We start from the raw sequence: 14,409 nt of genomic DNA, 5'->3' as shown, positions 1-14,409 counted from the left end.
CCCCGAACGGTTCGGACATTTTTTGCCGCTGCGAGCTGTTGACCGATAGCTGGTTGAACTAAATAGGGACAGTTACACTAATGACCACCTGCCAGAGGTAAGTTTTTTTCGTTTAAACTAAACAAAAACTAGATAAAGGGCTCGAAAGGCCGCTATCTGACACATTGTACCACTTGTCCTAAATCTAACACTTTAATGTCTGTCTCGTCTTGTTTTTAAAAATGCCAATTTATAAAACAAAAATACTTAATATGTTAAAGTAATGAATAATAGAATTTATGCAGAGAGGGTATAATTGTTTGATACTGTAGTATTCATAATTAAATTCCATAATGACAATTCGACATATACATATAAAATTTATTTTAAAAACTTGCCAAAGTCATGATTGCTAACACAAGTGCTGTTATATATTTTGATATTGTTAGTACTTATCAACGAGGAAGTATTTACGTTCATGCAAATTACTACATTGAATATTAACAGACCAGGAAGATATGAGATTCGTATTCAGGTATATAAGTGGCGTGCGGTGGTATTCGAGTTACTGCGGGGTCTATAGCCGACCATGGAGATTACACTTATTATCCTGGCTATAACTGGATTCAGCATTAGTATTTGCTACGGGTAAGTATCGTCATGTTTTTTATTGTTCTTTATTAAAAATCATAATACTTATCATTTAGATAATTGGAACAGATTTATTTTTAATATCTTAGTAAACAATTTATGTTTTATTCAAATCAGTGTAAGTAGCAGGAGACCCTAAAACAGGTTTCGTCAAAGCAATGGATGTGGTGATTTTATGTGAAACGAATAATCCATGATGCTGAATTAAAATTAACATGTACTATTTTGAGTTAATTCGATATGGGTGCATTGCTTATTTTTTAAAGTATATTTTTTGCCGCTTCTTGCTACTACTTAAGTTGTTTAGACATTTTTTCACAGAAAATCAAACATTGATTTAGCGACAGATTTCTGTGAATACATGCAGGAGCTTATGAAAAAAATAAAAAAAATACGTCAAACGACGCAATGACATTAACTATCAGAAAGTGTACAAGTGTCGTTATAACGTAAAAGATTTCGTCCTTACGGATTTGAAGGTAATTTTTTTTTCTCTTTTGATAACAATTTCCAAAGTCGAGCTGATTGCCTTTCTGACATTTAAAGTATTTACTCTTTTTCTATCTTTACATTTGCATGTATTTCTATTTTGTTTGTAAAACTCGATTTGATCTTAAAAAACAAAACTATATACAACTGTTAACTGTATACAGCTATCAATTTCCGTTTTATAAAGGAAATTGATATTCGTACAGTGCCGAACTTGTGGGAGACAGGTCGGTCTGTTAAGATTGTTATTTATTGTTTACATGTTTATGTTACCGATTGACTTTCACGCAATTCACTTTCACTAGTCGTCTGCAGAGGGTTCATAACACTGCAGCACGGCTAGTTACTCGTACTCGAAAGAGAGAGCACATCACACCTGCGCTTTATTCGTTGCACTGGTTACCTGTACGATACAGGTCGCAGTACAAAATTCTGGTATACACATACAAGGCACTGAATGGAACAGCTCCTCAGTACCTACAGGAACTTGTTACCCTGTATCAGCCGTCAAGATCACTGGGGTCGGAGTCAGAATCTTTGTTGTGTGTCCCAAAATCTCGTACTGTGACCTACGGAAACAGATGCTTTGGGAGGGTTTCGGCTACGTTGTGGAATAGCTTACCATCTGCTATTAGGAAGTCAAATTCCCTGGCCAAGTTCAAGAGGGACATAAAAACTCACCTCTTCACGTCTGCATTTTAGAATCTTTGTGAAGACCTCATATAAATACCACCCTTTTATTTGTTCAATTATGTGCACATTGCTTGTTAAATGTATGCAAGTGATTGCAAGCCTTTGTTGTTTGTTTTCACAATTATAACCATTACTATTATCCATATGTTGTAAAGCGCCTTAGAGTAATTTTACAAATTATATAGGGCGCTATATAAATGCTGTATATTATTATTATTATTATATAAACATCTACACAAATCAGATGATCAGTCAGAGGTGTTTTCAATTTCATCATATTTTATTGAGTAAACAATATAATCGAACAGCAGGCTAGACCTACATAAGTATGCTTCTTATGATGACTTGAAACCCCCCAGAAATGAAACAATTAATAAGTAAATGGTATAGGGGAGATAACCAGGTATGTTCCATTTATAAACATGTATAAATATTTAATTGATATGTTAAGCTATACCATGCTCATATTAAATGTCAAATACATTTTGGTAAAGATCAGTGTACTTTGCGAGCATTGACTTGTTAATATATACCATTGCCCTGATACTATATATCCTTGCCCTGCTATTATATATCCTTGCCCTGTTATTATATATCCTTGCCCTGTTATAATATATCCTTGCCCTGCTATTATATATCCTTGTCCTGTTGTTTTATATCCTTGCCGAGTTATAATATACCCTTGCCCTGTTATTATATATCCTTGCCCTGTTATTATATACAATTGCTCTGTTATTATGAACCATTGTCTTGTTATAATATATTTCTGCCCTCTAATTATCTATCCTGACCCTATTTATTTATATTCATGTCATAGTGTTATATATCCTTGCCCTGTTATTATATATCGATGCCCTGTTATTATTTCCCTTTGTTCGTTATTGTATAGCCTTGTTCTGTTATTATATGCCATTGCCCTGTCATGATATATCCTTGCCCTGTTATTATAGATCCTTGCCCTTATATTATATACACTTTTCCCTGTTATTATATACCCATGGCGAGCTATTATATATCCTTGCCCTATTATTATATATGCTTGTCCTGTTAATATATATTCCTGCCCAGTTATTATAAAATGTTGCTCTGTTATAATATACCCATGTCCTGTTATTATATATCATTGCCCTGATATTACATATCCTTGCCCTGTCAATATATATCCTTACCCTATTATTATATATTCTTGCCCTTATATTATATATAATTTCCCTGATATTATATATATCCTATCCCTGATATTATATACTTTTGCCCTGTCATGATATAAAATTGCTCTGTTATTATGAACCATTGCCTTGTTATTATTTGTTTTTGACCTGTTTTTATATATCCTTACCCTGTTATTATAAACCTTTGCATTGTTATTATATTTCCTTGTCATGTTATTAAATACCCTTGCCCTGTTATTTTATATCCATGTTTTATTATATATACACTTGGCCTGTTATAATATACTATTACCCTGTTATTATATGTTTCTGCCCTGTTTATATATACCCTAGCCCTGCTATTATATACCCTTGTTCTGTTATTATATACCTTTGCCCTGTTATTATATACCCTTGTTCTGCTATTATATACCCTTGTTCTGTTATTATATACCCTTGCCCTGCTATTATATACATTTGCTCTGTTATTATGAACCATTGCCTTGTTATTATACAGTTTTGCCCTGATTATATATCCTTGGGTTATTTTTATATATCCGTGGCCAGGTATAATATATCATTGCCTTGTTATTATATTTCATGCCCTGTTATTATGTAACTTTGTCCGGTTATTATAAAGTCTTCCCCTTTTATTGTTTATCTTTGCCCTGATATAATATATCCTTCCCCTGATATACAATTGCCCTGGTATTATATATCATAACCCTGTTTTTATATGCACTTGCCCAGTTATTATATAGCTTTGTCCTGTTGTTTTATATCCTTGCCCAGTTATTATATACCCTTGCCTGCTATTATATATCCTTGCACTGTTATTATATATCCTTGCCCTGCTATTATATATTTTTGCCCTTCCATTATATATCCTTGGCCCTGCTATTATATATCCGTGTCATGTTATTATATATCCTTACCCCTATATTATATACACTTTCCCTGTTATCATATACCCATGGCCTGATATTATATACCTTATTCTATTATTATATATCCTAGCCTTATTATTATATAATCTTGCCCTCTTATAATATACCCTTGCCCTATTTTTATATATCCATGCCCTGTTACTAAATATCCCTGCCCAGTTATTATATACAATTCCCTGTTATTGTATATCCTTGCCCTGTTATTATATATCCTTGCCCTCATATTACAAACACTTTCCCTGATATTATGTATCATTCCCCTGATATTATATACACTTGCCCTGTCATTTTATATCCTTGTCCTGTTATTTTATATCCATGCCCTAATATTATGTACCCTTGCCCTTTATTTTATATCATTGCCCTGACATTATATGGTTTTGTCCTGTTTTTTTATTTCCTTGCCCAGTTATTATAACCCTTGCCCTGTTACTATATATCCTTGTTCTGCTATTATATATCCTTGCCCTGTACTTGTATATCATTGCTCTAATATTACGTACACTTTCCCTGTTATTATATATCCTTCCCCTGATATTATATACACTTGCCCTGTCATTTTTTATCCTTGTCCTGTTATTATATATCCACGCCCTAATATTATATACCCTTGCCCTGTTATTTTATATCATTGCCCTGTTATTATATATCCATGCCCTGTTATTTTGTCCCTTTGTTCTGTTATTATATAGCATTGTCCTGTTATCATATATCCGTGCCCAGTTATTATATACCATTGCTCTGTTATTGTATATCCTTGCCTTGTTATTATATACCCCTTCCCTGTTATTATGTAGCCTTACCCTGTTATTTTATACCCATGGCCTGTTATTATATACCCTTCTCCTGTTGCATATATCCGTGCCCTGTTATTAGAAATCATTGTCCTGTTATCATATATCCGTGCCCTGTTATTAGAAATCATTGTCCTATTATCATATATCCGTGTCTTGCTATTATATACACTTGCCCTGTTATAATATATCATTGCCCTGTTATTATATATTTCTGGCCTAAAATTATATATCCTTGCCATATTTTCATATATTCCTTCCATATAGTATTATATATCCTTGCCCTGTTATTATATATCCATGCCTTGTTATTTTGTCCCTTTGTTCTGTTATTATATAGCATTGCCCTGTTATTATATATTCTTGCCCTGTTATTATATACCTTTGCCATGTTATTTGTTATTATATATTTCTGCCCAGTAATTGCATATCCTTGCCCTGTTATTATGAACCATTGCCCTGTTGTAATATACCCTCGTCCTCTAATTTTATGCACTTTCCCTGTTATTATATATCCGAGCGTGTTATTATATATACTTGCCCTATTATAATATACCCATGCCCTGTTATTATATACCATTGCCCTGGTATTATATATCCCTGCCCTGTTATCATATTGCCTTTCCTTGTTATTATATATCTTTGACCTGTTATTATATATCCTTGTCCCATTATTAATTACCCCTGCCCTGTTATAATATACCTTAGCAATGTGATTATGTAGCCTTACCCTGTTATTATATATCCTTAACCTGTCATTGTATACCCTTGCCCTGCAATCATATATCCATGCCTTGCTATTATATACACTTGCCCTGTTATAATATACCTCTGCAATGCTATTATGTAGCCTTACCCTGTTATTTTATACCCATGGCCTGTTATCATATATCCGTGCCCTGTCATTTTAAATCATTGTCCTGTTATCATATATCCGTTCCCTGTTATTAGAAATCATTGTCATGTTATCATAAATCCGTTCCTTGCTATTATATACACTTGCCCTGTTATACTATACCTCTGCAATGTTATTATGTAGCCTTAGCCTGTTATTAAATACCCTTGTCCTGTTATCATATATCCGTGTCCTGTTCCTGTTATTATAAATCATTTTCCTGTTATTATATATCCGTGTCCTGTTATTAATAACCTAACCTAATTATATACCCAGGGCGTGTTATTATATATCCCTGCCCTATTATAATATATTCTTGCCATGTTATTATATATTCTTGCCCTGTTATAATATACCAATGCCCTGTTATTATATACCATTGCCCTGGCATTATATATCCTTGCCCTGTTATCATATTGCCTTTCCTTGTTATTATATATCTTTGACCTGTTATTATATATCCTTGTCCCATTATTAAATACCCCTGCCCTGTTATGATTTAACTCTTCAATGTTTTTATATAGTCTCACCCTGTTATGATATATATCCTAAACCTGTTATTATATACCCTTGCCCTGTTATCATATATTCGTGCCCTCTTATTATATATCCTTGCTTTGCTATTATAGACACTTGCCCTGTTATAATATACCTCTGCATTGTTATTATGTAGCCTTACCCTGTTATTTTATACCTATGGCCTGTTATTATATACCCTTGCCCTGTTATTATATATCCTTGTCCCATTATTAAATACCCCTGCCCTGTTATGATTTAACTCTTCAATGTTTTTATATAGTCTCACCCTGTTATGATATATATCCTAATCCTGTTATTATATACCCTTGCCCTGTTATTATATATTCTTGACCTGTTATTATATATCCTCGCTTTGCTATTATATACACTTGCCCTGTTATAAAGTTATTATATACCATTGCCCTGGTATTATATATCCCTGCCCTATTATAATATATTCTTGCCATGTTATTATATATTCTTGCCCTGTTATTATATATTCTTGACCTGTTATTATATATCCTTGCTTTGCTATTATATACACTTGCCCTGTTATAATATACCTCTGCAATGTTATTATGTAGCCTTACCCTGTTATTTTATACCTATGGCCTGTTATTATATACCCTTGTCCTGTTATCATATATCCGTGCCCTGTTATTAGAAATCATTGTCCTTTTATCATATATCCGTTCCCTGTTATTATAAATCATTGTCCTGTTATCATATATCCGTGCCTTGCTATTATATACACTTGCCCTGTTATAATATAACTCTGCAATGTTATCATGTAGCCTTGCCCTGTTATTTTATACCCTTGTCCTGTTATCATATATCCGTGCCCTGTTATTATAAATCATTGTCCTGTTATTAAGTACCATTGCCCTGTTATTTTTTACCCTTGCCCTGTTATTATATATTCTTGACCTGTTATTATATATCCTTGCCCTGATATAATATATTCTTTCCATGTTATTATATATCCTTGCCCTGTTATTATATATTTCTGCCCTGTAATTATATATCCTTGCCCTATTGTCATATATTCATGCCATATAATATTATATATCCTTGCCCTGTTTTCATATATCCGTGCTCTGTTAATATAAACCATTGTCCTGTTATCATATATCTGTGTCCTGTTTTTATATACACTTGCCCTGTTATTATGTAGACTTGTCCTGCTGTTTTGTATCCTTGCCCAGTTATTAAATAACCTTGCCCTGTTATTATTTATCCATGCCCTGTTATTATATATCCCTGCCCTGATATTTTTACCCTTGCCCTGTTATTATATATCCCTGCCCTGATATTTTTACCCTTGCCCTGTTATTATATATCCTTGCCGAGTTATTTTATACCATTGCTCTGTTATTGTTTATCCTCACCCTGTTATTATAAACCCCTTCCCTGTTATTATATATCCTTGCCCTGTTATTAAATATCCTTGCCCTGATATTATATACCCTTGCTCTGTTATTATATATCCTTGCCCTGTTATGATATATCTTAGATCTGTTATTATATATCCTTGTCCCATTATTAAATACCCCTGCCCTGTTATAATATACCTCTGCAATGTTATTATGTAGGCTTAACCTGTTATTATATACCTTTGCCCTGTTATCATATATCCGAGCCCTGTTATTATATACCCGTGCCTTGCTATTATATACACTTGCCCTGTTATAATTTATCATTGCCATATTTCTGCCCTATAATTATATATCCTTGCTCTATTTTCATACATTCCTTCCATATAGTATTATATATCTTTGCCCTGTTATTATATAGCATTGCCCTGTTGTTACATAGCATTGCCCTGTTATTATATAGCATTGCCCTGTAATTATATATCCTTGCCCTGCTGTTATGAACAATTGCCCTGTTATATTATACCCTTGTCCTATTATTATATGCACTTTCCCTGTTATTACATACACAGGGCGTGTTATTATATATCCTTGCCCTATTATAATACAGAAAAATGTCGCACGGGGATTGGTCGAATTGCCAAGGTACCTGAAGCTATGTTAGGATCCTTGCCGGGGTACATAAGAGCACGCGTGCCCGTTGTAAGGGAGATAACTCGAAGATTCGAATTGAACACACCGGAGAATGTTCGTCTGCTAATGTCAACAATCAACAATATGGCGAAACGGTTTTTCAAAAATCAATCGTTACGAGTTGTTAAGGAACTGAGTTGTTATTTAATGTTGTTTCAAAACCATATTGTTGACTTATTATAATTTAAAAAATAGCTTTTTCTGTTTTCTCGTACTACCGCCCTACACAGTATCTGTTTTCAATGGCTTTGCAGTATGACAAATTCGTTATACAGGTCTTTGGCAGGGTACATGGCCTCATGTTCGCTGTCAGGACCTTATGTACCCTGAGCCGAAGGCTGTTATTATATACACTTGTTCTGTTATTATGAACCATTGCCCTGTTTTGATATATCCATACCCGGGTATTATATATCCTTGCCCTGTTATTATATATCCTTGCCCTGTTATTATATAGACTTGTTCTGTTATTATGAACCTTTGTCCTGTTATAATATATTTCTGCCCTGTTATTATATACCTTTGCCCTGTTTTGATATATATATGCTTTAGTATTATATATCCTTGCCCTGTTATTATATAGCTTTGCCCTGTTTTGAAATAGCCATGTCCTGGTATTATTTATCCTTGCCCTGTTGTTATATATGCATGCCTTGCTATTATGTACCTTTGTCCTGTTATAATATATCCTTTCCCAGTTAATATATATTCTTACCCTGTTATTATATACACTTGCTCTATTATTATGAACCATTGCCCTGTTATTTTATATTTCTGCCCTGTTATTATATACCCTTGGCCTATTATTATATACCTTTGCCCTATTATTATATAATATTGCCCTGTTTATAGATGTCAAACATGCGGCTGATAGGATCAATTATTTTACTACTTTCCTAGTAGTCTAGCAATTAACTAAGAGTTTAGATGACTTCACTTACCTTGATCAAGTGTATATGTTTACATCTATATTGTCTATGTAAAAATGTGTTTCCTTTATTGAATATTGAGGCACACTGCCATTTATTAGGTTGCTTATTATTGATATATGCTGGATAATCTTTTGTTAATGAACTTTGATGTTCAGGACTGATAAGGTATGATTTTGTCTGTGTAACTACCGTTTTATCGTGTGTTGATGTTTATTTATTATCTTTATCAGGAACACGTGTTATTTCCAGAAGACACTTTACAGATGGGGAACCACAAAAGTAGGATGGTGTGTAGTATAATTCCATATATACAATAATGTATTTTATAAGAAAAAATGAAGTAGTAGGTCTGCAATCAAGGACAAACTACACCTATCGTTAAACTCTGGGATAAAATTTACCATACGTTAGATTCATGAGGACAAAATATACGTATTCGGTAATAAAAGACAAAATGCACTTTGTCGTCAGTACACGTGACAAAATGTATCATATTGTCAATACACATGGGAAATGTACTACCTGCGAAACGCACAAGGACAAAACATATCACGTCGTCAGGTAACAGAAAAAAAGAAAGAAAAAAAAAGTAATAAGGACAAAATGTACGGTATGGTCATTAAACAGAGCCAAAATCTACAACATCGCCAATACATAGGGACAAAATTTACCACATCGTCAGAACACATGAACAAAATATACCACATCGTTAAAACACAGGAACAAAATATACCACATCGTCTATTTAAAGGGACAAAATCTATAATAATATCAATAAACAGGGACAACCTCTACAATTATACGAATATACAGGGAGAAACATTACCACATCGTCAGTACACAGGGACGAAATATACCACATCGTCAAAACATATGGATAAAATATACCGCCATATCAATACACAGGGACAAAATATACCACATATCCAATACACAGGGACGAAATATACCACATCGTCAAAACATATGGATAAAATATACCGCAATATCAAAACACAGGAACAAAAAAAAATACCACATCGTCAAAACATATGGATAAACTCTACCGCAATATCAATATACAGGCACTAAATATACCACATCGTCAAAACATATGGATAAAATATACCGCAATATCAAAACACAGGAACAAAATATACCACATCGTCAAAACATATGGATAAAATATACCGCCATATCAATACACAGGGACAAAATATACCACATAACCAATACACAGGGACGAAATATACCACATCGTCAAAACATATGGATAAAATATACTGCAATATAAAAACACAGGAACAAAATATACCACGTCGTCAAAACATATGGATAAAATATCCCGCCATATCAATACACAGGGACAAAATATACCACATAACCAATACACAGGGACAAAATATACCACATAACCAATACACAGGGACAAAATATACCACATAACCAATACACAGGGACAAAATATACCACATAACCAATACACAGGGACAAAATATACCACATAACCAATACACAGGGACGAAATATGCCACATCGTCAAAACATATGGATAAACTCTACCGCAATATCAATATACAGGCACTAAATATACCACATCGTCAAAACATATGGATAAAATATCCCGCCATATCAATACACAGGGACAAAATATACCACATAACCAATACACAGGGACGAAATATGCCACATCGTCAAAACATATGGATAAAATATACTGCAATATAAAAACACAGGAACAAAATATACCACGTCGTCAAAACATATGGATAAAATATACTGCAATATCAAAACACAGGAACAAAATATACCACATCGTCAACAATGCGCATTACCTTGTACATCGTTCGTTAAATTGGACAAAACGTAACAGGTTGTTAATACACAGGGGTTCATTTAACCACCTCGTCAAATCAAAAGATCAGACTGTACCACATCGTCAATACACATAGACAAAGGGTTTTAGGTCGTCAATACAATTTGGATACCATCTTCAAATCAAAGGTTCACTTGACGTGTTCTAAAACACGGTGAAGTTTTGTATCATGACCATCACTGAAGTGTCATAGCTCTATATATAAAATGTAGATGTTGGGAACAGTTCTGGAGTAGTTTATCATGCTAAGTCCATCAAGATATGTTGGAATCCTACTACCGAGGAAAGAAAAGTTATCAGTCATGATATAACTGTTGACAGGTTCTGTAACATATTAGTGGTGAGGTTCAAACATTTCCTATTCTACTATCACTTAAAACGAACTTAATATATAATATTTACACAAAACTGATAAATCTCATTCCGAAAAGAGAAAAATATTTCAAAAAATAGGTTAAGGTATCACTGTCTTTGCGGAATTGACCATTGAATCGTTTGGCCCATTTTTGTTACAGGTGGGGAAGAAAAAATGTAAGAAGGGTTTACTATTCAACAGGTTCACGCTGTTGTACTGGGTACAACGGGCCATCTTGTAGAACTCGTAAGCATAAGTTTTTATTCCATTTCTATATTTATCAATACATGTATAATATGTATATTCTTCACAAGACTTTAGAAAATACAGATTGTTATTATCCAGAAACAATGCCTTTAAATGAGAAATATATAACTGAGGGAAGACTGTCCTAGTGTATCATTTTAAAGATATATTTGTATGGCGAAAATATATCGAGATACCTATCTTTGACCTCTGGTATTAATCAATTGTACTACGTATTTCTAATACTGCGCTCTCAGTGGGATATATTTCTTCTGTGCCCTCTACTTAGGAGATGGTAGGTAAATAATGATACATAGTTATCTCCTGCAACCGTTTAATGCTTACTAATTTTATGTCAGTTCCTATTGTACCCCATACACAGTGACTTTCTTTTTAGCCGAAACAATATGCTTAGTTCCAGTTTAATATCGATGCAGCCCGGATGTGCTTTCCACTTATGGTGGAGGTTTCTGTTTGGCTAAATGCTGATAAAATCAAATCAACAACACATCAAATGAAATTCAAACTCGACTAATTGATAATCAACATTTTATCTTTATTTCTCTAATAGCTATTATGTGCCATTATTATCGAAGAGGAGAGCGTTTTTCAAAATAATATTTTAACTTTATTTAAGGCGATAAAAAAATAATCTACACCGGTTATTATTATAGTAAACTTTCATAAGATAAAATCCGGTTTACCAAACTGTATCAGATCGGATACAATGCATCGTAGGAACCTTCTCCATATCATCCATACAATGATCACAGAGTATGATATGTATCCTTATAATTAAATACTTTATTCCACGATAATTTCTATAAATGCAAGAAACTAACCCATTTACCGACTTCTGGTAAATAATATCATGTTAACAGTTTTTGTGTGTTTCAGCTATTTGCAATCCTCCTTGTATTGGTGGTACCTGTGTGTCACCTAATAGGTGTCAATGCGACAACGCTCATACAGGAAGCACCTGTCAAACAGGTAATTGTCATTACTAGAATGTTTTAACTATGGCATTAGTTGTTTCTTGAGTGAGTTTATTAACTAATTTCTTGTGTAACCCTTGTGCAATTAATCTTTACGAATGCCAACATAACTCGGTGAGTAATATGTTTTGGACTCATTACCATCATTGTTCATCAAAATTAAACTTTCTTTATCGGACATAGCACTTACAAATCCCTTACTATAACAGAAAACGTACGTATTAAACAACTGTCTAAAGATACAAACAACGAACAATGCTTTCTTATTGTTATGCAATACACAAGTATCCATGACAATATTTAAGGAACAAAGAGCTTTTCGATCGCTTGGTTTATTTGCAGTTTTATGTTCTCACCTGAAACCTTGCTTCCCCGGGCATTGCACGTATCCTCACAACTGTAGATGTCAGTCTGGTTTCACAGGCACCACTTGCCTAACATGTAAGTATTATAATTAGGAATTATTAGGACTCAGCTCGATAATAAGTATGCTATTGATAAATATAATTATACACTGAAATAAAACGTCAACTAACCATCCGACATATAGATTTCTAGGCAATGCTAGTTATTGTATTTCCTACATAACTACTATGTTTCCTTACCGCCAACTAATTGGATAATCCTGCCAAGAGCTGATAAACATTTTTGGTGGGTAACAGCCTGGAGGTCACTGATTGGTCAATCTTTGAGTTGTGACATCACGTACAAATGTTTTGCGTCGTTATAATAAATCATGACGTCAACATTTATTGCAATGGTTTACTCGATCTCAACAGAAATAATACAATTCCCAGGGACACTTACGATTATCTGGATATGATATGAACGTCACGGTAGAAACTCTTGTTAGTTGATTTTAAAGTTGTAAAAGACACTCGGTAAACTTCGAGTCTTTATGCAAATAGACAAATAACGAACTCGAATTACATAAACATGACTACCAACACTCATTCGTTAGGGAACCTCTTTTTGTGTCATTTTCTAATGGATATCGTTAATGCATTATCATGAAAATATATATGAAGTTTTATTTTTAAATCTTTCTTGTTTAAATAAAGCGACGTTCATGTTAAGACATGCATATCTAATCATTTGTTTCATTTTATTGGAGTGCAAGCTTCTCAAACACCATATCTCCTTCGCACCAGCACATACCTCGTCAATCAGGAAAGAACGAGCGGTAAAGTGTTCGCCAGATTCCTGTCCGATTCCACAGCACCAAACACTGGTTATACAGATAGAATTTGGTTGATGAAGCATGATTTCAATATCATCAACATCTACTTCGAATCAATGTACAACTATCCCTTGCTGGAGGAGAATGGCAATTACATTGAAAACTACGGCTTTGGGATAGTGGACGGGCGAGCTCGTTTGACACTTACAAAAATTCAGCAACAAGGTATGTATATCGGCATCATTATCACAGCAATGCTTGGTATTACCTTCGGCATGGACGTCTTGTCATAAAGAGTCTTACTCAGCGACGAACACTTCACTAACATTAATACGATACCAGGCATCAGCTTCAACAGCCTCGCCCACATAGGGAAGCATTGATCAATCACCTTACCATTAGCGGTTATATTAAGTAACAAATTTCAGACAATGTTTTGTATTTCATAAAAGACACATACTAAGATGACACATTAAACAACCAATACGACACGCATGGTCATATTCAACAATCAATACGACATGCATGGTCATATTCAACAACCAATACGACATGCATGGTCATATTCAATAATCAATACGACATGCATGGTCATATTCAACAATCAATACGACACGTATATTCATACTCAACAAACAATATGATACGTGTGGTCATACTCA

General features: G+C 33.8%; 1 protein-coding gene across 1 annotated transcript in view; it reads left to right on the top strand.

The window, feature by feature from the left end:
• The first annotated feature begins 554 nt into the window (after positions 1–554).
• The window catches only part of LOC110456921, a 37,165-nt gene continuing 23,310 nt past the window's right edge, over positions 555–14,409 (top strand). The window contains exons 1-6 of the mRNA XM_021507989.1: positions 555–627; positions 9,347–9,403; positions 11,487–11,572; positions 12,470–12,562; positions 12,910–13,008; positions 13,682–13,972. Of these exons, the coding sequence (XP_021363664.1) occupies positions 569–627; positions 9,347–9,403; positions 11,487–11,572; positions 12,470–12,562; positions 12,910–13,008; positions 13,682–13,972 (685 nt within the window). The 5' untranslated portion in view covers positions 555–568. The remainder of the gene's footprint in view (positions 628–9,346; positions 9,404–11,486; positions 11,573–12,469; positions 12,563–12,909; positions 13,009–13,681; positions 13,973–14,409) is intronic.

Source organism: Mizuhopecten yessoensis, unplaced genomic scaffold (assembly GCF_002113885.1).
Source record: "Mizuhopecten yessoensis strain PY_sf001 unplaced genomic scaffold, ASM211388v2 scaffold1063, whole genome shotgun sequence".
Classification (NCBI taxonomy): domain Eukaryota; kingdom Metazoa; phylum Mollusca; class Bivalvia; order Pectinida; family Pectinidae; genus Mizuhopecten; species Mizuhopecten yessoensis.
This window is presented reverse-complemented; position numbering and strand designations above follow the sequence as displayed.